The 25,620-nt window shown below is 56.7% G+C and overlaps 1 protein-coding gene across 2 annotated transcripts in view; it reads left to right on the top strand.

The window, feature by feature from the left end:
• Positions 1-949: 949 nt before the first annotated feature.
• The window catches only part of GRID1 (glutamate ionotropic receptor delta type subunit 1), a 754,440-nt gene continuing 729,769 nt past the window's right edge, over positions 950-25,620 (top strand). The window contains exons 1-2 of one of the 2 annotated variants that reach the window (XM_056130374.1): positions 950-1,274; positions 3,302-3,457. In XM_056130374.1, the coding sequence (XP_055986349.1) occupies positions 1,196-1,274; positions 3,302-3,457 (235 nt within the window). In that variant the 5' untranslated portion in view covers positions 950-1,195. The remainder of the gene's footprint in view (positions 1,275-3,301; positions 3,458-25,620) is intronic. The other variant, XM_056130373.1, reaches the window with a different exon arrangement.

The raw sequence follows: 25,620 nt of genomic DNA, 5'->3' as shown, positions 1-25,620 counted from the left end.
GGGTGAGACGGAGCCGGCCGGCCCGCTTGGGAGGCTCCTCACGTCCAGGCGCCGCGGTCACGGCTGCGTTGGTTTCCGGCCATGAATTGGGCTTCAGAGTCCCCGAGTCCACAGCCTCGCTCGGCCGCGGGGGCGGGGGCGGGGCGCCCGCCGCGGGCCGCACCGCCGGCGCCCGGTTCGAGCCCGCCGCCCGCCTTCTGCCCGTCTGCGCTTCGCCGCCGCCGCCGCCGCGGCGGTCCCCGTAGGCGTCCCCCTTTTGCACCCCGGTGCTCCGCTCCCCGCCCCGTCTCCATCGGGGCGAACCCTCGTCGAGCTTTAGCCCGGGGCCGTCTTCTGCGGGGCCGCTCAGATCGGCCGGCGGGCGCCGGGGCGCGCGGGGACACCCCCGAGGGCAGTGCGTGGCCGTCCCTACCCCCCTTACTCTCCTGCCAACCAACCCCCCACCCAGCCCCGCTCCCCGCGGAAAACGGGAGAGCCGAGACCCGGGGGGGAGGGGGCGCACCGCGCGGTAGCCCGGCTCGGCCCCCGCCGCGCCGTGCACCGGGGTCCCCGTGCGCGTCCCCACCCCGGGGCCCGGAGCAGCCCCGGCACCCCCGGCGCCCCCCTCTCCGAGCCGGGAGCCGGCGAGCGCCGCGCGGCGAGGCTGAGGCTCCGCAGTCACGTGGGCGCGGGGAGGCGGAGGGGAGCGGGCGGGCGGGCGGACGGGGAGGGGGAGCGCGAGGGGGAGGGGGGAGGGGAGGGGGCGTCCTCCGCAGTTCGCTCCTCGCCGGGGCGCAGACACACCGCGAGCCCGGAGCCGCCGCGCCGGCCGGGGCCGCCGTCGCCACCGCCAGGGCCGCCCCCCCGCCGCCCCGCGCCGCCCGCCCCCCCCCACCGCCCCCCGCTCCCGCCGCCCGCGCCTCGGGCAGCACCGCCGCGGGCCGCCCCCGCCGCGCCGGCCTGGGTCGGGGCTGCCAGCCGCGGCCGCCGCAGCCGCCGCCAGCGGAGCCGGAGCGGGAGCCGGAGAGCGCGGGCCGGGGCTGGGCTGGAGCGGGCGCCGGGCGCAGGGGCGGGCGCGCGGGGGAAGACGCACGGGCGGGCTCGGCTCTCCCGGGGAGCGGCCCGGGACTGCACCGGGGACCGGGCGCCTCCCCGCTCCGCGCTTGCCCTCGGCCTCGCCCCGGGCCCGGGCGGATGAGCCGCGCGCCCGGGGGACATGGAAACGCTGACGCTGTGGCTTCTCCCCTGGATCTGCCAGTGCGTGTCGGTGCGGGCCGACTCCATCATCCACATCGGTGAGCGCGGCGGCGGGCGGCCGTGGCCCAGGCGGGGCGGGGGCGGGGGGACCCCGGCGGCACGGAGGGTGCGCGGCGTCCAAACTTGGCGGCTCCCCGGCCGAGGGGCTCGGCGTGCGGTGCTGCCCCCCCAAGAAGGGCCGCGCCGCGCCTCCCCGCGGAGGAGCGGTGCACGGGCCGCGCCGCGCTCCCGCGGCTTTGCTCGCGGCTCCTCGGGCTCCGGTCCCCGCTCGGGGCCCCGCGGCCTCTGGCGACACCGGACCCCGGGGCTAGACGCGCGCGTCTTAGAGCCGCGCTCGCTGCGGGACCGTCGGCTGCCTGCGACCGGCTGTTCGGCGCAGCTTGGTGGGGGGTGGGGCGGGGTGGGGGGCAGGCCGCGGGCGGGGGGTGGGTGGGCAGCGGGCGAGCCTGGCCCCGAGTCTCGCCAAGTTGGCAGGGCAAGATCAGAGAGGCCCGGTCGGAGCCTCTGTGGATGTGGGTGGGTGTTGTCAGCGTGTGTCGCTGTGCGCGCGCCTGGCACCGGGTTGGTGTCGCTGCGAGAGGGCGTTGGGGTGTGTGGGGCCATGTGAGCCCGTGTCCCTGCGTGCACGACGGTCGGCCTGGGAGAGTGGACACTGTTGGCCCGTTTCCCCGGTGTGGGTCCCCGGGTGCGCGCGGGAGCGCGTCTCTGCGACGGCGCCCCGATCCTGGAGAGGGGCAGCCCCAGAGTTTCCCGGGGTCCCGGTCTGGGGTGGGAAGGGGACGGCGGAGGAGAAGAAGAAGCGTGGGCACCGGTGGTGGTGGTGGTGCTGGTGGTGGGGTGGAGAGTGCGAGCGCAGGGCGGGAAGCGATGGATGAAAGCACCGAACCGCGAGAGGAGAGAAGACGGATAGAGCTGAGGAGCAGGGGGCGGACCGAGGGGGAGTGTGTGGGAGTTGGAAGCGGCAAGCGAGAAATCCCGGGAAGTTGGGTCAGGTTGGGGGACTGTCAGCGGTGCCCCTCGAAGCCCCTCTGAGGTCGCCTTTCCGCAAGTTGGGCAAGACCAGTAAACACCAAGAAACTGGGGGGTGGGGAGGTGTAAGACTGGGAAGGTGGGACCCGCGCCGGCGGGCGCTGGAGTGGAGGATGGGGGCGTGAGGCGAGGCCTGGGCGTGGTGAGCTGCAACACTCCCCCTCCTCGCCCACCCCGGGGCCCAACCCGCTTCCCACGGTGGCGCTTGGGTCTCTCGGTCAGCACTGCGGCTCCGAGTGTATGTAGACTGGGCCTCCTCCCTCTCCCCAACTGGTTGTCTGTTCTGGGGGATCACTGGGACCAGCCCTGGGATGGTGTAGACCCTGGGACCTGGCCTGTGCGGGAGGACTCCCCGGTGTCCCCGGCTGCAGGGCCAGGCGTTGGGCAGATCTCTCCTGGAAGTGCAGACCCGACCAGAGCTGCGCAGAGCCGGCAAAGGGTGGAGGAGCTGTCCGCCCCACTCTGCCAGGCCCTTCTAAGAGTGACTTTTTCTGAGCACATCAATCCTGCTGGGGTCAGGCAGGGATGGAGGGCGGGAGACTGAGCTCCTGGTTATTCAAGAAGCTCTTGGAGCAGAAAACCCACCCTGGACTTGCTTACTCAGTTCTACTCTAAAGGGTGTGTGTGTGTGAAGGTTAGGAGCAAGTCATCATTTCATTTGGGACTGGAGTTGAGGGGGTCACTGCCCTTGGGGAACTTTCTGGTGCTTGGGGTGGGACTTGGGGGTTACCTCTGTGCATCTGGGTGCTCCCCGGGGTCATTCCATGGTGGATCAGTCTCTTGCATGGGAGGAACATGGCCTGGCAGAGAGGGTGGCTTGGTGAGACACATGCACGATCCGGCAGCAGCATGTGTGACTCATGTCAACCATGTGCACATGTGCTCTGTGTCTGTTGGTTGGCTGTCAAGTTGGCACCTTTGCCCAGAATTTCCCCTGCTTGGCCATCATCAGGGCCCCTCGTGGTCCTAGAGGTGAGGGTGGGGAGGGAGCACCCCCTCTCCACTTGGGGTCTTGACCCAGGCACCTCTTCTCCAGGTGCCATCTTCGAGGAGAACGCAGCCAAGGACGACAGGGTGTTCCAACTGGCCGTTTCCGACCTGAGCCTCAATGATGACATCCTGCAGAGCGAGAAGATCACCTACTCCATCAAGGTCATCGAGGCTAACAATCCGTTTCAGGCGGTGCAGGAAGGTGAGTGGCCGCAGCGCCCAGGTTGGATCCAGCCGCCTTGAAGAGCCCGCAACCCCCCCAACCCCTTCTCCGCCACCCCCGCGCCGGGGTGGCTGCCACGGGCTTGGCGGCGGTGTGCGGAGCCCGGGGGGGCCTCGCACTGTGCGCGCGTCCCCGCCCCCGAGGCCGCGGGCGAGCGGGGAGTGCCCCGCGCGGCGCGGCTGGAGCGGAGAGCTCGTGGACGCCGCGGGCTGGGCTCCGCGCGGGGTGTGTCTCGGGGCTGCGCGCCGCGCCTTTCGAGCTGGGTGGGCGCGTGGGTGCTCCCCGCGCGGGTTGCGCAGGCGTGTGTGGTTCGGGCCCGTCTTTGTTTCCCGAGTGTTTGCGGGTGGGCGTGTCAGGGTGCCGGTACCTGTGGTTGGCTGCGCCTCCCCTGACCTCGATGGGCTGCAGTCTCTCCCTCGCGGCGAACGGAGGAGCGCGTGGCGTGGGAGCTCGCTTCCTCGGCTCTCCGGAGTACCCCTGGCTTCTGGCCGCCGCCTCTCGCTCCCCGCAACACCCCCCGCACCTCTGCTCCGGCCTCGCCCCACTCCCCCAAGTGCCCCGGTCCGCTCGGCTGGGGCGTTTCTCTGCCACGTTTCCTGCTTCGGGTTTGGAGGAGCCGTTTTCTCGCTGGTTGTCCCCGCCGCGGGCGCCGCTGCTGTCTGGGCCGGAGGTGGGCGCTATTTGACCAGGAAAGGAGCGGAGTTGGGCCTGGCCCAGATGCGGGGAGGAGAAAAACGCAGCCCGGTGCCCTCCAGGGGCGTCACTGCAAAGGCAACAGGTGCATGACTGGGGGCGTTAGCAACAGTGAAGGGCGGGGGGCTCTGCCCCCCTCTGCTCTTGCGTCCCCTCCTCTTCCACCTGGCTCCAAGCTCAGTCCTGGAAAAGGGATTCTTCGGGTCTGCAGTGCACTGCCTCCAGCCCTCTCTCCCCCGGAGAGAGCCTTGCTCTTCTTTCCTGGTCTCTACTGCCCCCCCCCCCCCCGCCCCCACCCGCGGGTTGCACTCTGAAGTCGGGGGATGGGGTGCTAGGGGTGGAGAGGGGGTGCAGCTGGTGTATAGTCAGGATAGTAGGGTAGGGAGGAGGTGGGCTTTAGCCTGCTGAGCCCACTCTGGCTGCCGCGGGGCTGGTGCTCAGGAGCACTTTGTGTGTGTCAGTGTGTGTGTGTGTGTGTGTGTGTGTGTGTGTGTCATTGTGGTTTGCAGCAGAGAGGTGAGTGGGGTCAGAGGCTGAAGATCCAAGGTGGAGTTCCAGATCTGGAGGCCGAGTGAGGTTTTGGGGGTGGTGGTGAGTGGGGGTGAGGCTGGCGTGGCCTGTCACAGGGACAGCAGCCTGCAGGTGCTCGAGGTGGAAGGGGAGGAGGAGTTCCCATCCCTCTCTGCTCTCCTGCCATGTCCGGTCACAGTCCTCGTCTCTGCGTGGGACTGGACTGCTTTTCTCTGCGCCCTCATCCCTACTCCTTACTGGTGTTCCTTTCTGGTCAGGGGCGGGGCCTCCTTTGACCCTCAGAGGTGTGGGAATCTAGGGGGTCAGGTTTCCCAGTCACATGCCAGTTTCCCTGGCATCTGCATTCTCTTGACGTGGCCTTCACATCCATGTCTCTGTTAACTTCTCTTCTTGGTGCCCAGGAACACGTCCAGAGGTACGTGTCTTCTGGGCCCACAGCTCATGGTGTGTTGGGGGACCCCGCATTTTCCACACCACTGTGCTCTCCCCAGTGATGTAAACTTGCTTCTGTGATACCCCCTCTGCAGCGGGGAATACCCCCTGGCTGGTCATTTTGTTTCCTGAATGATGCAGTGGAACCCACAGCAGGGCCTCTACGCGTAAGGACAATGCTTTTACCCAGGGTGAAAATCTCAGGGAGATGACATGAGGGTGCGTTGTGTCCATAGATGTCATCTGCTAGAGGAGCATGTGTAATAGAGTGTAGCCAGCATCACCATTTGGGAATGAAATGCCTAGGGTTGGAGATGGGCTGACTTTTTGTTAACGGAGGACCCCTAATTATGGACTTAAATGGGAAATCTGGTTTTGGTTTTTGGTATTTGTCCACACATAGGGTGCTCAGGGCTTACTCCTGACTTTGTGCTCAGTGATTACTCCTGGTGGGGCTTAGTGGACCACATGTGGAGTTGGGGATCAAACCCTGGTTGTCTGTATGCTAGACAAGCACCTTCCCCACTTTACAATCTGACCCTGTAAAAATAATTTTTTTTTTAATCAAGCATCTTAACACAGTACAAGCCACATAAAAGGCAGCCCTGGGACACTCAGTTTTCAGACTCCAGAGCAGCTTTGCTTTGGAGACACAGGGCTCATTTGCTTTTCACTTTCTCTGTAACTGGAGAAGTGTTTCGGACTTGTCGGATGGCTGGCTGACAGTCGCAGGCTGTGTGCTTATGCGGAAGAAGGGAGGAAGACTCAGGCGTCTGGCCCTCAGACTCCACTCGTCCAGGTGGAGAGAACAGGTGTCGCAGCTGAGACTGTGCTGGTTCAAGCTGGTCAACGCTTTCAGGTTCTCACCCCATGTGAGGAAATGCACATCACCATCCCATGGTCTTGTTGATGAACATCCCTGGGGTTCTGAAGGGTGGGGAGGAGCCAACTCTTTAAGCACTTCAGAGGCTCCTTCTCCCTAGCATCGGGCTCTGTCGGGCAGGTGATCCACTTCAAGGCTGCATCCCTGGGTGCTGTCCATCCCGTGGCTGTGCTCGGTAGAGTTCCTCCCTCCCTTCCTTTCATAGCTATCTCCTTCCTCCTAGTTTATGAGCCACACCTGGTGCTCAGGGCTTACTCCTGGCTCTGTACTCAGAATCACTCCTGGTAGTGCCTGGGGGAACCATATGTGTTGCCAGGGATTGAACCTGGGTGAGAAAGACAGGTGCCCTACCCATTGTACTATCTCTGGGCCCCACTGGAGACCTTATTTCTGTCCTGGTCAGGGTGTCATTGCAGCAGGAGATAGGAGGTAGGTACAGTTGGGTGGTGGTGGTGGTGGAGGTGGCCAGGGGTGAGAGGCAGATTTCAGTGGTCCCTCATTATGGGCTAGAAAAACTCCTAGTGATCCCAGATGGTTTTGGGTTGAGTTGTGCTGCCCCCCAGTTGGGCCTGATAGGAGCTGGGTTGGATAGGAGCGGGGTTGAATGGGAACCTAAGAAACTGAAACCTAAGGGCTCAGATTCTATGTGTCCCACTTGTCCTATGCCTCTGGGCAGCTTCTCAGCCCTGCACAGAGCTGCTGTTTTCATAGCTGTTGAAAGGGAATAATCAGGGTTACCTACGGGGTTACTGGAGGATTGCATGTGATGGGACGCACGGGAATGGTTTGTAGAAGGCCTTTGGTTGGTGTTCACCAACAGGAGGTCCTTCTCTGTTCATTGTTTCTGCTGTGAAGCTGTCTCTCGGCTTGTTTTGAGGCTGTTGGTATTTTCAGCCGCCTCCTTTCAGAAGCGGTTCTATTCCTTGAGTAGGAGTCCAGACTGACCTCTGTATTTGCAGCGTTTTACTTAATTCCCTCTGCCCATTATCACAGAAGTGCGTGACCACAATGAGCATGTTTCACTTTAGAAATGTGCAAGAGAAGAAGGGTACCCGTGCTCATTAGCGAAGATGCAGAAGGCGTGGGAAAGCAGCACGAGACAGGAAGAAATCCTTGCGAGGCCCGCGGCTGGGCCCCTCCTATCTCCCCCACTCTGTTTAGAAGTACCAAGAGCTCCCGTTCTGTTCTGTTGGGTACTCTACTGTTTTCACTTGACGTATTGGCTTTTTTGGAAATAACTGCAAACTATTTGTAAACATTACTTTTAGTGACTGCAGATATTTTTTTCGAGTTATTCAAAACAACTTAAAATATGGAAGTGTTTATGCTGAGATATGCAGAAGTATTACGGAAGATAAGGAGAAAGTCTGGGTTGTGGGCCCGAAGATTTTTTAACTACCGTGTCTTCGGCTCATTTGTACCTGCTTCTTACAAACTACCTTTTTTGGCAGTTGGTGCTTGATGTGAGAGATCCTTTCAGTGACAGAGGCATCTGATGAGGATTTGAGTGTAGCAAATAATCATATGGGAATATTCCGATTTCTGAAATGTTGTATCTAATGTTTAGTTGGCAAAATATATATATTAAAGTAAGTGTGAAAATCTGTCTGCTAGATACTTGAAGAGCTACTGATTTGTTATATAAAGAATTTCATGTTGTTTTAAAATGCCTGCTTGAGTAGATGATAAAAATGTGCACACGAAGGAGAGAAATGGGTGAGTACAGGTTCTCTCTATCCTCAGCACTCCCTTTTACGGTAAGTCAGAGACTTGAGTTATTGGCTGTGCTGAAGACAATCTGTCATAGCGTGGAAAGATAACAACTTGGGAGAGGATGAGAAAAGGGATATCTGCGAGACAATATTCCTTTTAGTTACAATAAGCACAAAAGTGTTTTCGGAAGACAAGCTAAGAATTTCCCAAATCTAGCGTGATGTTCACAGAACGTGATGATGGAACAATGGAATAAAGTGAAAAGTGATGCCCACCTGGAGGGTGTGTTCTTTTCTGCCGCCTCCCGGGCCGTGCCCTGGCCCTTGTTAAGGCATAGTGGTACCTGTCGATTCTGCTGGCTGGTTTCCCTCTCTCAACTGTAAAGCCCTGTCCCCTTCCTTGACTTCCTTCTGGAATTATAGGTCCCATGAGGCTGCGGTCTTGCTGCCCCCACTGGAACATTCACCATTCTCTCTGGGAGCATCTGAGTGGCACTTGTTCTGGAGACAAGGTCATGGGCACACACTTTCTCTCTCTGCCTTTGGACCACATCTGACTGTGTTTCAAGCTTACTCCTGGCTCTGCAATCAGATCCCTCCTAGTGGGCTTAGGGGACCTTAGGGGATGCAGAGATCGAACTGGACACGGTTGCATGCAGGGCAGATGCCCTACCTTTTGGGCAATGGCTCCAGCCCCATACTCCCATAGGGTCTCTTTACGTGTGTTTTTTGTGACAGACTCCCCCAAGGCTATGGGAAGCCCACTGCAGTCAGCCCCATCCTGGTGTCTAGGTTTGCTTTCTCTTGGTGCTGAAGCAAATGCTTCCACACACTGGGTTATTAGACACACACTATTTATGATTTTACAGTTGTGTGGGGGCTAGAAGCCCCACAGGGGTTTGAAGCAGGTGTCAGCAGTGACAGCGCCCTCTGGAGGCTCTGGAGAGGATCAATTTCCACCCCTTCTCCATCTTCAAATCCAGCAGTGTTGGGTGGGACCCTCTCTCAGTATGCTGTTGTGACCTTGCTTCTCTCCTTACGTTGCCTCCTCTGCCTTTGTCTTTCCTCTCTCCCCCTTTCCAGGACTCTTGTGATTCTGCAGGACCCTCCTGGATAATCCTGGTTAATCCTCCTATCTTCAAGTTAGCTGATTAGCAACCTTAATTCCATCTGCAGCCTTCCTGCTCTCTCTGCCCTGTAGCCCAGCATCTATCTCCTGGTTCTGGGGATTAGGGTGTCTCTGCGGGCAGTTCCTGCTGTTCCTCTGCTCCCGTGTTGGCACACCTGTTATGCCTGGGAGCAGTCCCCCTTCCTTTTCTTGTTGTGCCAAATGTCCTCTCGGTTACTGCTGGCAACCCCGTGTCGTAGCCAGATCTGCTTAAGCCTCTTGGGGCATCTGACTAGGCCCACTCTCAAGATAACCCCCCCAGGACGCACCTTGTTCTCCCGGGAGATCTTTCCTGTGCCTGCGGGCTGTATGAAGGAAATTCCTCAGGAATCTGAGGTTTGAACAGCCAGACTAGAAGTTCGTGCCAGCATGCAGATCTGTCACCCAGGTTTTACTCAGCACATTCCCTTTCAGTTTGGTTTTGTTTTTTGGGCCACACTCCATGATGCTCAGGTCTTACTCCTGGCTCTGTGTTCAGGGGTTACTCCTGGAGGTGCTCAGGGAACCATATGGGGTGCCAGTTTGAATGGAGTTGGCAGCGTGCAAGGCAGAGACCCTACCCATGGTACTCTCGCTGCTCCTCCTCCTTCTCCTCCCCCCTTCACTTCCTCCCCTTCCTCCTCCCCTTCCTCCCCCTTCTCTCCCCTCCCCCTCTTCCTCCTCCCCTTTCTCTTCCCTCCTCTTCTGCCTCTCCCTCTTCCTCTCCTTCTCTTTCTTTCCTCTTCCTCCTCCTCCTCCTCCTCTTCATCTTCCTCCTTTTCCTCCTCCTCCTCCTCCTCTTCCTCCTTCTCCTCCTCCTCCCTCACTCCCCCTCCCTTGCTGGGGCCCAGAGACACTTGGCCCAGATGTGGTCCTGTTGGGTTAGTGCCAGACCTAGTGTGCTGGGGATCCCCAGGGCTCCCGGGGGGGGGGGGCGAGGGGAGCAGGGCTTACTTGGGAACAAACATGAAGGATAATAGCGGCCATGGGAGCCACACTCCCTGCGGTTCCTTGCCGCTCCCTCCAGCCACCCCCCATGCATAAGCCAGCCCCCCCCCCCACCTTGTCTCTGGTCTTGACATCTTTTTCTTTGACTAGCATTGAAATAACATAATCTACAACGTTTATATTTATGCTTCAGGGGGACAGAGTGACGGCAGCACACCCACCACCAGGTGCCCGTATCCCCACGGCTGTCCCCAGGTCCTCTTTCGTCCTCTCCTCTCAGCCTTGGGGACTCGGTGCTGTTGTCGGAGTCTCAGGGTTTGTTTGTGGCCATCACAGTCTGCTCCTTGTCTCGTTTCTCTGTAGAACAGTCGCGAATGAGATTCCCTGGGATTTGTCTTCCCCCTCCGCCTGGTGTCACTTAGCACGGGCCCCTGTAGTTCTGTCCGTCCGTCCCTGTTGTATCAAAAGGCCAGCGTCCTTTTCTTCTTGTGTGCGGAGCCGTCCATCGCGCGGCTGCTCTGCCCTTTTCCCTGCTCCTCTCGGCTACTGTAAACACTGCTGCCCTGAACTTGCAGAGATCTTTTTCGATTATGTTCTTGGCTTTTGGGGATGTCAGGAGAGGAATTGCTGGATCCCACGGTTCTGTTTTCAGTACTTTGTGGTTTGGGGCCACACCTACCTGGTGGCGCTCCGGGGAGGCGTGGTACCAGGGATCCAGGCATGGCCCCTTGCATACACAGCGTGTGCTCCAGCCGTTGGAACCATCTCCCCAGGCCCCATTTTTTTTTCTCCACCTCCACTGCTATCCCACCAGCCATGCTGTCCCCCGGTCAACTTCTTTTTTAAAAAAAAATTTTATTAGTGAAACAGCATGAGGCACAGTTGTAGACTTACAAATTTTTGTGCTTGGGTTTCAGTTATACAATGATCGAGTACCCATCCCTCCACCAGTGCCCATTTCCCACCACCATGGATCCCAGTATCCCTCCCACCCCCCAAGCCCCCCATCCCGCCCTGCCTCTGTGGCAGGGAATTCCCTTTTGTTCTCTCTCTCCCTTTGGTTGTTGTGGTTTGCAAAAGAGGCATTGAGTGGCAATCATGTTTGGTCTATAGTCTACTTTCAGCATGCTTCTCCCATCCTGGGAGGATCCTCCCAACACCCTTTATTTGGTGCTCCCTTCTCTATCTGAGCTCCCTTTTCCCCTAGCACGTGTGGCTGGCCTCCAGGCCATGGAGCAAAATTTCTGGTACTAATCTCGGCCACTCTTGGGTGTTAGTCTCCTATTTTGTTACTTTATGTTCCCCAGATGAATGCAATCTTTCTATGTCTGTCCCCTCTTTCTGACTCATTTCGCTTAACATGATACTTTCCGTGTAGTACCACTTGTATGTAAATTTCATGACTTCATCTTTTCTAACAGCTACACTTTCTGACTGTTCCTTGCCTCCTTCCCGCCATCATCCATGCGGCAGCCAGAGTTACCTGAAAAAAATCCATCTCGTTTCCCGCTGGAACCTTTCAGTGTCTGCACCGAATCCAGTTCAGTCCTGGTCAGAACCTGCATGGCTGCAGGAACTCTGAGCAGGGCTGAGCATCCGCAGGGCGCTGCTGCTGCTGCTGCAGTGACGCTTTGCTTCCTGTCTCTCATGCTCTTGCCCCTGGGCCAGCCTGCCTGCCTGTCCTCCCTCTCTTTCTTCCCTCTCTCCTTCTCTCCTCTCTCCTATTCCCTCCCTCCCCCCTACCTCTCCTCCTCCCACTCTGCTCTGCCTCATAGCTCACCTCTTGCAGGCCTTGCCTAGGCCCCACATGGCGCCTGGCTTATTCTTGATCCCGGCCTCCCGCTCTCTTCTCTGCATGCAGTTGTGTTAATGCTGTTTGTGAGGACCCTCAGGTCTCCGAGGGCAGTGGCCTGTGGCTGCTGGTCTGCCCGAGCTTGCAGAGCGAAGCCTGGCATGCGACTCCTCATGGCCACTGAGTCCAAGTCCCTGACTGGTGACAGGATCGATGGGCCCCCGTGGTTTCTGCTCTCGGAGACCCCCTGTCCCCTCCCAAACCTCAGCGCCTCACCTGCAGACTCGGGTCCTGTGGCGCGGGGGACTAGAGGCTCGTAGCCTATCCAAGCTGCCCTGTCTGCCCTCTGGAGCCCCCTTGTACTGGGCCTTCTGTCCCCTCTGTTCTGGGTTCCACCTTTCTTCCGCAGAGAAGGAGCTGAGTGAATGGATGGCGCGCCTCTCATGCTCAGTGGTGCTTTCCGGGCATTGTGTGTGTGTGTGTGTGTGTGTGTGTGTGTGTGTGTGTGTGTGTGTGTGTGTGTGTGTGTGTGTGCATTCCAAGGGCTCCCTCAAAGGGCAGAGCCTCAATGGAAGGGGATAGCCGGGAAGCAGGCTTAGAAACCCTGCTTCAGAATTGGATTCTCTCTCTCTCTCTCTCTCTCTTTTCTTTTTTGGGTCACACCCGGCAGTGCTCAGGGGTTACTCCTGGTTCATATGGAATGCTGGGAATCGAACCCAGGTTGGCCTCATGCAAGGCAAACACCCTACCCGCTATGCTATCGTTCCAGCCCCAGAATTGGATTCTCTTGATGAGTTCCTCTCTCCGGGGCTTGGGGCCTTCAGGATGACACCCACTCCCCCTGAGGCCTACAGTGTGACTTGGGGGGGGGTAGTGGCAAAAGTAGGGGCTCTCTAGGTACAGTAGAAGCTCACCCCCATTGTCTAGGTACAGGGTGAGCCAGGATCTGAATGTTATTTCTTTTGGTTTTAGGGCCATGCCCAGCAGTGGACTTTGCGCTTGGGGGATCCACCCTGGTGGTGCTGGGGATCAGGTGGTACTGGGGTGAATCTGGGAGCCCACGGAGCCCCCCTCTAGCCCCTGGATGTCCACTGGGGCATCCTCTGCCAGACTTGGGGGTGAGCCTCAGGCCCTGCTCTCATAGAGTTGGATGGCACCACGTTGGCCTCACCCAGCTAGGGCAGAGGATGGATGGCTGGGGGGAGCTTCAGGACCCCAGTGGTACTCCGGGACCTGGTCAGTGGTGCCTGAACGTTTGCAAAGATTCAGCTGTTCCCCCTGCATGTTGATCCCTGAGAAGCAGTTGCCAGAACCTTCCTGGTGAGCAGGGACTGGAGGTGCTTTGAAGCTCTGTTGTGTTAATGATCAAAACTCCATCAGGAGAAACCCCAAGCACAGCTTGGCGGCGTGGCTGTGTCAGACGACTTAGCTCCCGCCAGGAAAATTAACTTCATTAAAGGCAGGACAGCAGGTCTGTGATGGGTATCAGCGCGCACGCATCAGCACTGCAGAGAGCGCCAGGGGACCTCTGGGAGGTTGGGGTGTGGCCAGCCCCGTGCTGGACACGTCTCTGGGACAACACGTGTGTGTAGGCATGGAGGGTGTGTGAGCCTGGTCCCTCAGAGCCCACCCAGGCCTTCTTACAGACAGGCAGACGGACAACCTGGTGCAGCCAGGCCCCTGGGCTCTGGCCTGTAGGAGGCGGTCAGTGGCCAGCACTGGCTTCTCAGGGTTGCCGCATGGCCAGCTGTCCTGGCATCCCGGCCGTGCCAGCAGGGGCTAAAGGACAAGAGTCCAAACCAGAACAGCACAGTGACAGCCACCCACCTGCTCAGCCGGCTGACTCCTGTTGCCTCAGTCTCACTCTCCAGAAGGCCATTTCTGGCCTCTCTGCTTCCGTTAGCCAGGCCCTGCCAAACCCTCTGTTCTCGGCCGTGTTGTCCTGCCTGTCTCCCGCGAGGCGTAGATCTGTGAGCACAGCTTCTGGCAGGGGCTTGGGCTCCCCGGACTTATCACAGCTGTAACCGGTGTTTGTTGCATGGATGTCTGACTGTACCATGTGGGTCTGCGAACATACATGGGACCTTGTCTGTGTGTCCTGGCAAGGTCACACACGGGCTGTGACCCCTGAGTTGGATAGATGGGCCAGGGGGGTCTTTTTCTCAAAGTGCCCCTCCTTGAGGGGCTGGTCTGGGGTGGTCTGCTGGGGTGTGCTGTGAGGGTCCTGCTGGGGTTGCAGGAAGTTGGGTGAGCTGCAGCTCCCTGGGGTGTGGAGCGAGTCTGCCTCTCCCGGCCCAGGAGGAAGTCGTTGCCCATGTGCAATGGTGGAAACGCTGAGCTGGACCAATGGAGAGTACCACCCTCTTGCCTCGTCTCAGGGAGACCTGCTGAGGATCTGCAGTCCCCTCTAGTTAGTGTTAGCAATCGTGTGGGTGTCAGGAACCCTCATACCTGTCTAAGCAAAAAGACATCTAAGGCTGTTTCCCAGGACACATTCTGGGAGAGGCCGGGAATCGTGGAGACCAGGCATTCCGGATCTAGGCATTCAGGTGGTGGCCCCAGGATTCTGCCTCTGTGCCTCTTCTTTCCTGAATGGATCCCCATCATCTTAGGGTGCCCTGACTGTGTGGCTGACTGGTGCCTAATTGATCTCTCTCTGTGGGCTGAGGGCTGCTCTCACAAGTGCCCCACAGGGTCCCGGAGCCTGGCACGGAGACAGGAGACTCTTAGCATCATGCCTTGTGCCTAGGGAGTGGCCATTCTCTTGGCCACGCTGGGGGTGAGGCACAGAACAGACCAAGGTGGGCCCCCAGGAGGAGAGAACAGACAACAGCCCACAGCATTCGCTCTCGGCTGCCCTCAGTGCGGGCTTCACGGCCCACCAGCCCCTGGGAAGCTGTGCACGCTGGGATGCCGCTGGCCCCAGACCAGGCCTGCTTCACGTTTCTTTGGGAGGCAGGAGAGATTAGGAGGGGAGAGGGTGGACAGGTGGGGGGTGGGCAGTTGAGACCAGCATGCAGAGTCAGCTGAGTTGTGGTGCGTGGGGTGGGGGTGGGGGGATGGGACAAGAGAGGGGGCCCAGCTGGCTGGAGCATGGGAGGAATAGAGGAGCTCCTGGGAGCCGAACTCCTCCCACTGGCAGTGGGGTCCTCGTGGGTGACCTAAACCTCCCTCTGGAGGAAACCTCTGCTGCCTGGATCCTGAAGTTCCAGAGTCACTGAAGTCCACCCCCCAAATGTGTAGAGTACCCTACTGACAGCAAAGGGGCAGGGCCCTGGGTCTGATCTTGCACACCTGGTCTGCACAGTTCATGCCCGGGGCGCTGCCCTCAGCCTCTTGCAACTGGGCTGAGTCTTTCCTGTTCCTGTGTGCCTCTTCTGAGTGTGTGTGTGTGTGTGTGTGTGTGTGTGTGTGTGTGAGAGAGAGAGAGAGAGAGAGAGAGAGAGAGAGAGAGAGAGAGAGAAAGAGAAAGAGAAAGAGAGAGACAGGGACTGGCACCCCAGTGGTACGGGAGTTTGAACACCCTTCAGATGGCCCATTGGTGTCACCTCTGAGAGCTTCTCTAGGATCCGGGGCCCTGGGAGGAGTCCTGGACTGGCACCCAGGGATCTGGCATCACTCACGCCCAGGCTGGCCCAGCGGGGACAGGCTCAGGCTGCACTGGACGCTGGCAGGCAGGATGCAGGGTGCCGGGAGGACAGTTTTATAGGCACCAGCTCCCTGCGCCTTCTGGGCAGAGTCTGGCCCAATCTGAAGAACTAATTGAATAGCAGTCGTCCACATACCGAGAGGCAGAGCCCAGCCCTGCCTAATCTCATTAAGAAACCCCCTGACAGTCTCATTAGGCGGCTGGCTGCTTGGAGAGGTTTATCTCTGCCAGGGGCGCCAGCCCCCCTGAGGCTGGACCTGGGACGGGCCCCGCCCAGCTGCCCTCCTAGAGAGGCGGGCCGGAGGCGAGGCACGCAGCAGCTCTCCTGGCGGGCAACACCACCCTTTCTTAATCGGTTACGGTTTGCTGGACTTAATTACCTAAAAGTTATTAACTTCAGCCAGAGAAGGCAGGTGGTGGGGCTTGGGAAAGGAAGGGGGGTTTCCTTATGGGGCAGGAGGCTGCTGGGTCTGAAAGGATGGCTCCCAGTCCGACCAAGACCTCTCTTGAGATGAGCCTTATGAGGCTGGGTTCAGCTGCAAAGGATTGACCTTCTATCCTGTGGCCCCAGACACAGGTGTTCCAGGGACCCAGGACGGAGGTGCTAAGAGCATGATTCACGTTACAAGAAAACAAAACCCATCGAGTCTGGGAGCCTAGAGGTAGTGTCTAGCCTAGCCTGGGCTTGGAAGCAACCAGGGGAGGCTGCCTGGCAGAAGTCACTCTTGTGTTGCATCTTAACTGGGGGAGTGGGGGGTGGTGGCGAGTCAGGAGTGGGGGGAGAGAGACAGAGACAGAGAGACAAAGACAGAGACAGAGACAGAGACAGAGAGTGGCTCCCCAGTGGTACAGGAGTTTGAGCAAAGGCTCAGAGATCTTAGTGACAGGGTCTGAGAGCTGTCGAAGGTGCTGGAAAGGGGAGTGTTGATGAGGGGTGCAGGAGACTTAGCATTTGTCTCAGTGGTCCTGTCAGAAGTGCCTGGGAGAAAGGGAAGGAGGGAGGGAGGAAGGGAGAAAGGCAGAGATGAGAGAAGAAGTGTTTGCTGTAGAGGAGGGTAGTGGGAGGGAAACTGGGGACATTAGTGGTGGGGAATGTGCTCTGGTGGAGGGACGGGTGTTGGGACATTGTATGACTGAAACTCGACCAAGAACGACTTTGTAATTCCGTATCTCCCCTTGATTCAAATAAAAATTTGTTTAACAAAAAGTACCTGGACTCTGAGGACAGAGCAAGGGGCCAGGCAGGAGGTGCATTTAACCATATGGTCGACCTTCTTCAGGCCATTGAGAGACCCAGGGGATAGGGGCACTCGAGGGGCAGCCCTTGCCAGCCTCGCCCACCCCTGCAGGCCTTTGCACTCTGTGCTCAGGGCCGAGGCCGGGCTTGTCCTTGAGGGTGCTGGTACTGGGTGAACTTTTCTTACTGGGTGTTGGATGAACTCTTCTTGCAGGGTTTCAGGACATGATCCCTCCTGCCCTTGGCGAGGGGGGAAGAATGGTGGGCTGGCAGACTTTCCTGGAGATACTGCTCATGCCTGTTCTGGACTGTGTGCGGGGGGGGGCAGGTCACAGAGCCCCACATTCCTGTCAGTGGATGTCAGAGCCCCAGGTTCTCTTGTGGTCCCCTGTTGAGCCATTCTTTTCTTTTTTCTTTTTTTTTTTGTGGAGGTCTTTAAGCCACTCCTAGCAAAGCACAGGGTTTACTCTGGCTCTGCAGGGAGTATTCCTGGCAGTGCTCTGGGTACATTATGCAATGCCAGGGATTGAACCAGGTTTGACTGCATGCAATGCAGACGCCTTAAGCCCTGTGCTATCTCACCAGCCCAGTTGGCATATTCCTGGACTCCTGTGATGACTTACTCTGCCAATGGCTTTTCACAGGATCCCTAAGCTTGAGGCTCCTGTTGCCTAAGCCACACCAGAGCCTGCAACCAGGGTGGATACGGAAATGCTCTAAAGGGATAAAGATCCTGCATGAAACAGAAAAGAAAGGAAAGCCAATCCGAGCTGGCCACTGCTATACAGCTGGAGCTCATCCCCGGGGGTGCTCAAGAAGCCATGTAGATTATCTCTCAGCGTAAGGAGAGGCCACTTGTCCACCAAGCCCATTCCCCATGCTCCGTCGTGAGGGTGCTCCCACCATAGCACCTCTGGGCTGGCACAGCAGCTGGCTGGCTGCAGTGGGTTTAGTACGTGATGCTGGCCGGGGCGGGGGTGCAGTGCTCAGCAGCGTTGTTCCATCTCACCTGCATGCAGCTGGTCACTATAGCAACAAGCTTAGAGGTGATTGGGAGGATGTGATGTGGACCAGCTAAGAAATCAGCGACTTAGTCCACCAGACTCAATAGAATGGTGGAACGATGAAAATCCAGGCATCTGTACAAGACGTTCTCAGGTCTGGAATGCATGTCCTGCTCTGATGACTCGCTTTCCAAAAAGGTTGGCTGGCGCCCTACTCTCCGCTTTGTACCAAGAAGTTGATTCTTGTTTGTCCTTATTTCTCCCCAGCCTTTGGCCCAGTGTGGGGGTCCATGTCCTTCATCACTTGTGGTTGGCAAAGATAGGATGGGGTAGTGTGAAGGTCTTGGCTGTCTTCTGACAGGGCACAATACCGAACTGGATGCCGATCCCGTGTCTTTTCCTTGTTTGACTGTGGGGTGCAGGGAGAGGGCCGACATTTCTCCTGGTTCTGAGCCTCAGTTTCTCATCTGTAAATTGGAAATACCGGTCTCCATCTTGATGACTTTTGCAGTGGTAATGACTGCTAAATACACTGGGCATATATGTGGTAGCCACTCATTGCCGGCTGACCTGTTGTCCACCCGGAGGTGACTCGGCCGGTGCCGGAGCTAGGTGTATAGAACCACAGCTACCCAGCCCTCTCACTCAGGGACCCCTGCAAGTGTCAGTGCTGGGCTCCCCTGCAGAGAGCTGAGTCCCAAACCTAGCGAGGGATGAGGGATGATCCTGGTATTCTTTCAGAGCTTCCTGGGTGATGCGAATATGAATGCCTCCAAGACCAGTCAAGCACCAAATCAACCAATCAAGGCCAGCCATTAGTGATGGACAGCTGGAATGCCGGGTGGGCGTGGCCGCCCAGACTCCTGCACACTCCCAGTCCTGTAGTTGGAGAGGGAGAAGGGCTGCAACTTCTCAGAGTTCTGGGTGTGCCGGTGTGCTTCTCTCACTCAGGCTGAAATGCACACTTTCCCCTACCCTGAACTGTTGTATGGTGCATCTTCTGGTTTGGGGCCCTTGGATGTCACCTGCCCGGACACTAGAGTTCCATCGAGGGACGACAAGGAGAGCCAGCCATTGCTCCCTCTGAGACTAGGAGTCTCCAGAAATGATCCCGGCTCACGCTGGCTGATGGGGGGGACCCCCCTCTCCGTTCCTCTTTCCCTGCTTGGCCTTATCCAGAAATGGAGTGTCTCTGCTGAGCTCTGAAGCAGAAGATATCTTCTATCTCTGTGAGGAATATTTCTCTGTAAGGAGTCTTCCGTCTCATCTTATCAGCAGCATGAGTCAGTGGAGCGGTGTTATGTGTGTGTTCTAATTCATAATTTTACAGTAATTTAGAAAAAAACCTGAAGATATTGGTTTTCTTTCCATTAGTGAGATGGTGGCAGGCAGTAAAGCCCACTGTCTCCTTATAATCGGATTTAAATTGTTTTAATTATACAGTCCATATTCTCCCAGTAACATACCATCTCTGTGAGTTAATGGGCTTTGAAATCTCCCTTTGTTCCATACACTGTAGATACAGAATTTTTTTTTGTTTAAATGATTTATTTTAGATATAGAAATTTATAAAATTAGCAACGAGGTAGCTTCAGATAAGTATTGGGAGGGGCTGTTATGTTAGAGGAAAGTGAGGACGTGTCTGCAGAAAACCCAGCTCAAATTTCTGCATGAAATTCTGAGCATCTCCTCATCTCCGGAACCAGGTTTTCTGCGTGTAAGAGATGTACAGAGCTATCAGCGGTGCTCTGTCCGCAGCAACGAGAACGCGCGTGCAGCGAATCCATTCTTTGTTGATCTGTCTGTAAGGATGTTCAGAAGAGATGAATGGTCACACACTGATTCGTTTCCCAAGCGTGACTTTGAACTTGGGGGATACCTGCGGGGTAAACCTTCACCCTTAAGGAGCCGGGGCTTTCTAGGGTAACACTCTTATGCATATGATTTTCCAATAAGACCGTTTCAGAGGTCAGCGCGTCCCTAGACTAGCCCAGAGGGCTTGCCCTCTGCTGATGCCCATTCATACTGAGGAGAATGGATGTCTGACTCAGGATGTCCCAGGGCAAAGTGACTTCCCTTGGGCTTCCGGGGCATGGCCTGGGTGCAGTCAGCTCTGCCTTCCCCACTCAAGTTCAGTCATCTGGATATCTTTTGGAATAACCTCGACTCAGCCAATTTTGTAACTTTTGCTGGAATTTACAGCAAAACACCTTGATGGCTGTTGGCTGAGGCCCCAGTGTGTGTGTGTGTGTGTGTGTGTGTGTGTGTGTGTGTATGAGTGTGTTGCAGTGGCGGTTGGAACAGAAGCTTTGGTAACTTTGGCACTTAGCTGTGTGGCAGTGAGAAGTGTGCTGTGTGGCCTTTGTGAGTTGCTGTCTTCTCTGTGGTTCTGGCTGTGGCAGCAGCCTGTGCTGGGTGTGTGGAGAGGTGTCTGTTAGTGTGACAGCAGTGTTTCCCTTCCTTCTCTAGTGCCCTGTTCCTGGAGGACACGGACTACTTGGAGCCCAGAGTTAAGGGTTTCTTAACAGGGATCTGAGGGGAGGGGTGATAATGATCTCACCGAAGGGATCAGGAGTTGGTAACCCAGTGGGTAAGACTCAGAGGATTCATTCGGTCTTCCCTTGTCTGCACCAGCTGCTTACATCAGAATGGCCCAGGGAGACTCCCCTTTGCAAGCTGTCCTAGCACCTTATCTCAAACCCCCCTTCTGCTCAGGACAGAATTAGTAACCAGAAATCAGGCCTCCCTTGCTAGACTCAGAGACCTCACCCGCCTAACAGCCCAGCCCAGACTCCATGGCCGAGCTCCGATGGCTGCAGGAACAGGACCCTGGGGAGTAAGAGCTATAGGCAGACCTCTCTAGCCTGGAGCCCCTGTCTGGAAGCCCCCTGCTCCAAGCTCAGATCCCCTGTTGGAGAACCTCAGAACCCCACCCTGGAAGCCATACCTAGCCCAGAGTCTCAGCCCAGCCCAGCTTCCCACTCGGGGCGGGCAGTAGCCCACTGCACCGCGGAGGCTGCAGGTCTGCAGAGGGAAAAGCTGGGAGAGGATGCGCTGGGGAAAGCATGGAGGATTCCAGACACGTGGCTGCTGGATGCGCGGCTGGGATTACAGAGGCACTGGGGAGTCCCTGAAAAGCTCTGGGAACTGTAAGAAAGCGGGGAGTGAGACTCAGGGTGCGCTGTGGGCTGGGAGCCCTGCCCGGAGGACTGCCCACACCTCCTGGCTGCAGAAATGCCCCTCGCTAAGCTCTCCCAGGTTAAGTATTCTCCTGAGCAGGCCTTCGGAAACGGGTGTGGGCGTATGCAGCAGCGTGAGCAGGAGGGGGTGGGGGTGGCGGCACTCCTGGCGGGGGTGGGGCGGTTGTGTGTGTGGGGTGGAGGGATGACTGGTGCAGGAGTCTCCCCCCTTCTGGAGGATCTGCCAGCACGCATCAGCGTGTCAGGGTCTCCCTGCCGGCAGTAGGATTTCCTCACTAGCCCTCGAGCACCCTGCTTCCTTTTATTCTCGCGCTTTAGGGGCTCATGTAGGAAGATGGACTTGGAGACCAGGGAAATCCCCAGGGACTGATGCTCTATTGAGTCCTCGGTAAGGACGATGGGGCCAGGGCTGGGCTGGGAGCAGCACCCTGCAGAGACCCTGGACCGGGAGGTGGGGAATTGGGGTGGGGGTGAGGAGTTACTTGCAGAGCCTGAGCTGGGGCAGGGTTCTCTTTCCCACACCCAGAGTTTACTTTCTGTTATTTATTTCTTTTTGAAATTTTGTCGAGGCGCTGATTGAAAGGGCTGTTTTTATCAGTAGGGTTGCAGCCACACAGTGATCCCACCTCCAGTCGCGACCACCTTGGGACTCCCCCAGAACCACCCTCCCCCCCAGCTCCTAACCTGATTCTAGATATATTTAAACATGTAATTATTGTAGTGTGGGTCCCATTTGTGTGGGTCCAGTGGTTAGATCTGTCCAGGTATCTCGCCTCTACTAATTTGAGAGAACTGGAGTAGCCAGACTGATTTGTCTACTTCAGGGGTGGTTTGGGAGTAGCGCAGGGTTGAGGGGAACAGGAAGGCTGCCTTTGCTCCTCATTTATGAGGGGCTTGAGTTGGGCAGGGGTTCTGGGCTGCTGACCCTCTGGTCTATCCCTTCCACCTGGGTATGTGCCCTGTCCTTCTTCCCGAACCACCTCCTCCAGGCAGCTTCTCCACTTCCTGCCCCAGTGGCTCTTCCCAGTGGGAAGGGAGACCTTGGCCATTCGTTTTCTTCCTCTCTCCCTAAGTTTCATCATGGCAGTCCATGAAGGTAGTGGAAAGAGTTGGCAGCCTACCATCAGACTGGAAAACCACATTTCCCCTCCCACCACCGTTCCTGCAAGAGTAGCTGCGGTTCCCTCCCCACGGATGATGCTGGGTGCTGGCGGGCACAGTTCCCAAGAGATGGCATTGCAGAAACTCTTCCTCCCTCGGGTCAGCACAGCCCTTCCTCTTGGCCCTGTTAGGAGTGAGGGCGGGTTCTCACGCATAGCCTTCATCTTCCTCGTGCCATGGTGCTTCCCTTGGCACAAGTGCATGTACTTGGGTGGGCTGGGCTTCTCACTCGCTCATCCCCACACTCTCAGCCCAACTTCGGAGTCCTCTGGATGTGCTGCTTCGCCAGATCCATTCCGCCTCCTGACCTGGTCTCCCCCAGCCTTCTCCCTGCTCCAGGGCACTGTTCTCAGGAGGCCGGAGGCTTTGGGTTGGCAGAGGAGTTGACCAGCTTTCTGGGCACTTCCCCAAGCACTTTGTTTCACCCTGTTCCTGTGCCACCTGACATTCCCCAAGGACCCAACTTCTCACATACTGTTTCTCTATGAGAGGTTCCCAACTTATCTGGCTGGCCACTCCTTTTAAGAAAAATTATTCAGGGCTCCCTAGAAAGGTACGTTTTTTTAAGTGAACAGTCAAAAAACACCCCCACTTGCACCTGAGGCTCCTGCCACTCCCTTGGGGGGTTTTAGGGGCCTCCTTCAAAGGGGTGGTATTGCCCGCTTTGGCAGACACACTCATCTATATCAGGACTTCTTAAAATTTTTTTCTTCAGGCAGAACATTAACTTTTTTTTTTTTGCCTGAGAAATTTATGTGCGAATCTAGGATAGTGGATTAACTAAGAGCATAATTTACTGTTGACTGCTGATAAATCATAAATTTATTTTAAAACAAAATTTCACAAGGTGAGGCAACCCTTGGGCTGGGGCGATAGCACAGCAGATAGGGCGTCTGCCTTGCATGTGGCTGACCCACGTTTGATTCCTCCACCCCTCTCGGAGAGCCTGACAAGCTACTGAGAGTATCCCGCCCGCATGGCAGAGCCTGGCAAGCTCCCCGTGATGTATTCAATATGCCAAAAACAGTAACAACAAGTCTTACGATGGAGATGGTACTGGTGCCCGCTTGAACAAATCGATGAACAAGGGGAGGACAGTGCTACATGCAACCCTCAGATGAGACTGTGGCCCACAGTTTCAGATCCTAAGGCCAAGCCGATTGGGGACTTCTGGAAGGGAGCACAGCTACTTGTACACCCTCCACTGAAGAGTGGCCCTTCACTGTTGGTGGGGAGGCCTTCCCCTCTGACGGACCTTGAGGCACTCACATGTGGGCGCTGAAGGAGGCATACCCTGAGCCAGCCAGACCAGCCTGGAGTCAGTCCCGGCGATCCGTGGGGTGACAGATGTTGCAACCAGATGGCCTTCTAGGTGACTGACATGCCCTCTATCCCTAGAGGAAGCTGTAGGACAGGGGCTGGGTTTCATCTTTTGCAGTGCTTGGCTTGTAGCAGGTACCCACCATCACTTGCACAAATGACTGAATATCTGAACTGATTGCCAGACCTCCATGCTTGTCCCATGATTTACCTCTGAGATGTTTCCCACTCCCTCCCCACCCCAACCTCCCCCAACCACCTTGGGACTCCTTGGTGTCTACCTCTGAGGTTATTTCAGCCTTCTCCCTTCTCTCCTGCATTTGTTATGTTTCCTCTCATAGGTTCCTCAGCTACGCATGTCCAACCTCATCACTGCACCCCCCCTGGACTACTCAGGGTGGCCATTCCTGAGGGCCAACTCTCTTGGGTCCTCATCCCCACTTGCATCTTTAGCACGGTTCCTCCTGCCTGGGTTGTTGCTGGGTGCAGTGGAAATGCCCATATGGGATCAGCAGGTTAATTAGTGTAGCTCAGTAATCACTGACTCCATCCCTAGGGACAAGCATTTGCCTGCCACAGCTGTCTCCCACCCAGCCTTCTTGCATGGGCAGTACTTTGACCTGCTTCCTGCCAGCCCTACTGCTTATCTTTCTACTTCCTTCTCCTCCTTATCAGCCTCTCTTCCAACCCCCTCTCCCTTCCCTGTCAGCTTCTCCCACAGGACTTTGCTTGGGAGTGCAGGGCTTTTGGGAGCCTCTGAGGAGATGCTTAGGGTATGGCACTGGCACTGCCTGGGGCATGGGTTCATGTTTACTGGCATCTTATGGCATCTTACTGGATTGGGTGGGGATTGGGAGGTGCATACACATGGCCATATCATGAAATTCATCATCTAATATGTGTGTGTGTGTGTGTGTGTGTGTGTGTGTTGTGGAAGAAGACAGTTTGAGCCTGACTTGAGTAACTCCAGCATCCTGAAACTCCGGTTCTCATCTATAAGCTGGGGATAAACCATGCCTTCTAACCAGGGTGTTTGTGAGTTCCACAAAGTGAATGAAAACGAATTATACCCCACCACGTTGTGGTGCAGGTTGCATCTCCAACTGCAGTACACAGTTCAGGAAAGGAAGCACATGCCAAGCCTTCTCCAGAAGGGCCCTTGACTGGGTCCAGCTTTAACAAGTGGACTCTTTCTGGCTCTGCCGACTTCATGCTTTGGCTCAGCTCCCTCCATATTTCAAACATTCTCCCTGCTTTTACCAAAGTGGCAAGCCAAGATACCAGTTGTCACACAACTCCAAGGGAAAGGTCCATAGAGGACACTGATTGGCTTAGCTGAGGTCATGTGCTCTATTATGACCCAATCAGTGCTACAAGACTGGTTGTAGCAAGACTGGTTGCTACAAGACTGGTTGTACAAGACTGATTGGGCCAGCGTGAGTCATATGCCTCTCCATGAACCAATCACTGCTCCGAAGAATTGGATAAGCCTTGTGCTCCACTCCTGTGCAAGGCTGTATGGAGATAGAAAGTTCCAAAAGGGAGGGAAAGGAAGCTAGTAGTATAAGGAAACGAGTTGAAACCTCGGAATCCTAATAACCACAGCCAGTCCAGAGTAATTCTGCCTTGGTAGCTCTCCTCACAGTCTTGGTTGTACTGACCTTGCTGTTTTCACAGTCAGTCTGGCACTTCCCCTTTCTGGTGGTGAAGTCTCTGAGTTCAGGACATCCCCTGTTCCAGGGAGAGTTATAAAGGTGGATCAGAGTCTACTGCATCTGGGACTTCTGTGATGCATTAGCTGAGGCCATCTCCTTAGACTACAGTGCCCAAGGGGAAGCGTTGACCACAGGCTCCTTGGCACATATTCAAGAATCAGAGGATGTCATCCCTTGGCACCCCCTGATGCAGCTTTTTGGCTCATTCCTGTCTGCATTCAGGTGGCAGGAAGTGAGTGGACTTGCTGGAAGCCTTTCTTTCCAGGCTGTGTTCTCTGGGTGGCTGGGTTTGTGATCAGTCTCTTTGTGGATTGGTTCATGCACTCCTGTGGGCCAGATAGCTGGACCCTATATCAGGGTCCTTCTAGTATGTGGATGAACAGGCAGCGCTTACATGAATTAAAACAACTGTCAAGAACAATTTAGGGCCACGTTCTTCTGGAGCCAGACCTGGTTATGACTTTGTGTGTTGCAAATGAGGTTTGTCACCTAATAATTGCATTTTCTTCACTTTTCTGCAAGCCAACCCCAGGATTAGGCTGGGCAGGCACACCAGTCTCAGTTTGGGGAGACCTGGAGCGGACTGGGTGAGAAGTAGCACTGCATGTTACAGAGGAGGAGTCCAGACAGTGGACAGGCACTCAGGTTTCTTTTTTCGGTTTCTGCTTAGACTCTACAAAAGCCCCTGGGCTATTGACTTCCATCCATGGTCTCTCTG

Source organism: Sorex fumeus, unplaced genomic scaffold (assembly GCF_029834395.1).
Source record: "Sorex fumeus unplaced genomic scaffold, SorFum_2.1 ptg000078l, whole genome shotgun sequence".
In the NCBI taxonomy this organism is placed as follows: Eukaryota; Metazoa; Chordata; class Mammalia; order Eulipotyphla; family Soricidae; genus Sorex; species Sorex fumeus.
Note: the sequence above shows the minus strand (reverse complement) of the source record. Positions and strands in the feature narration are given on the sequence as shown.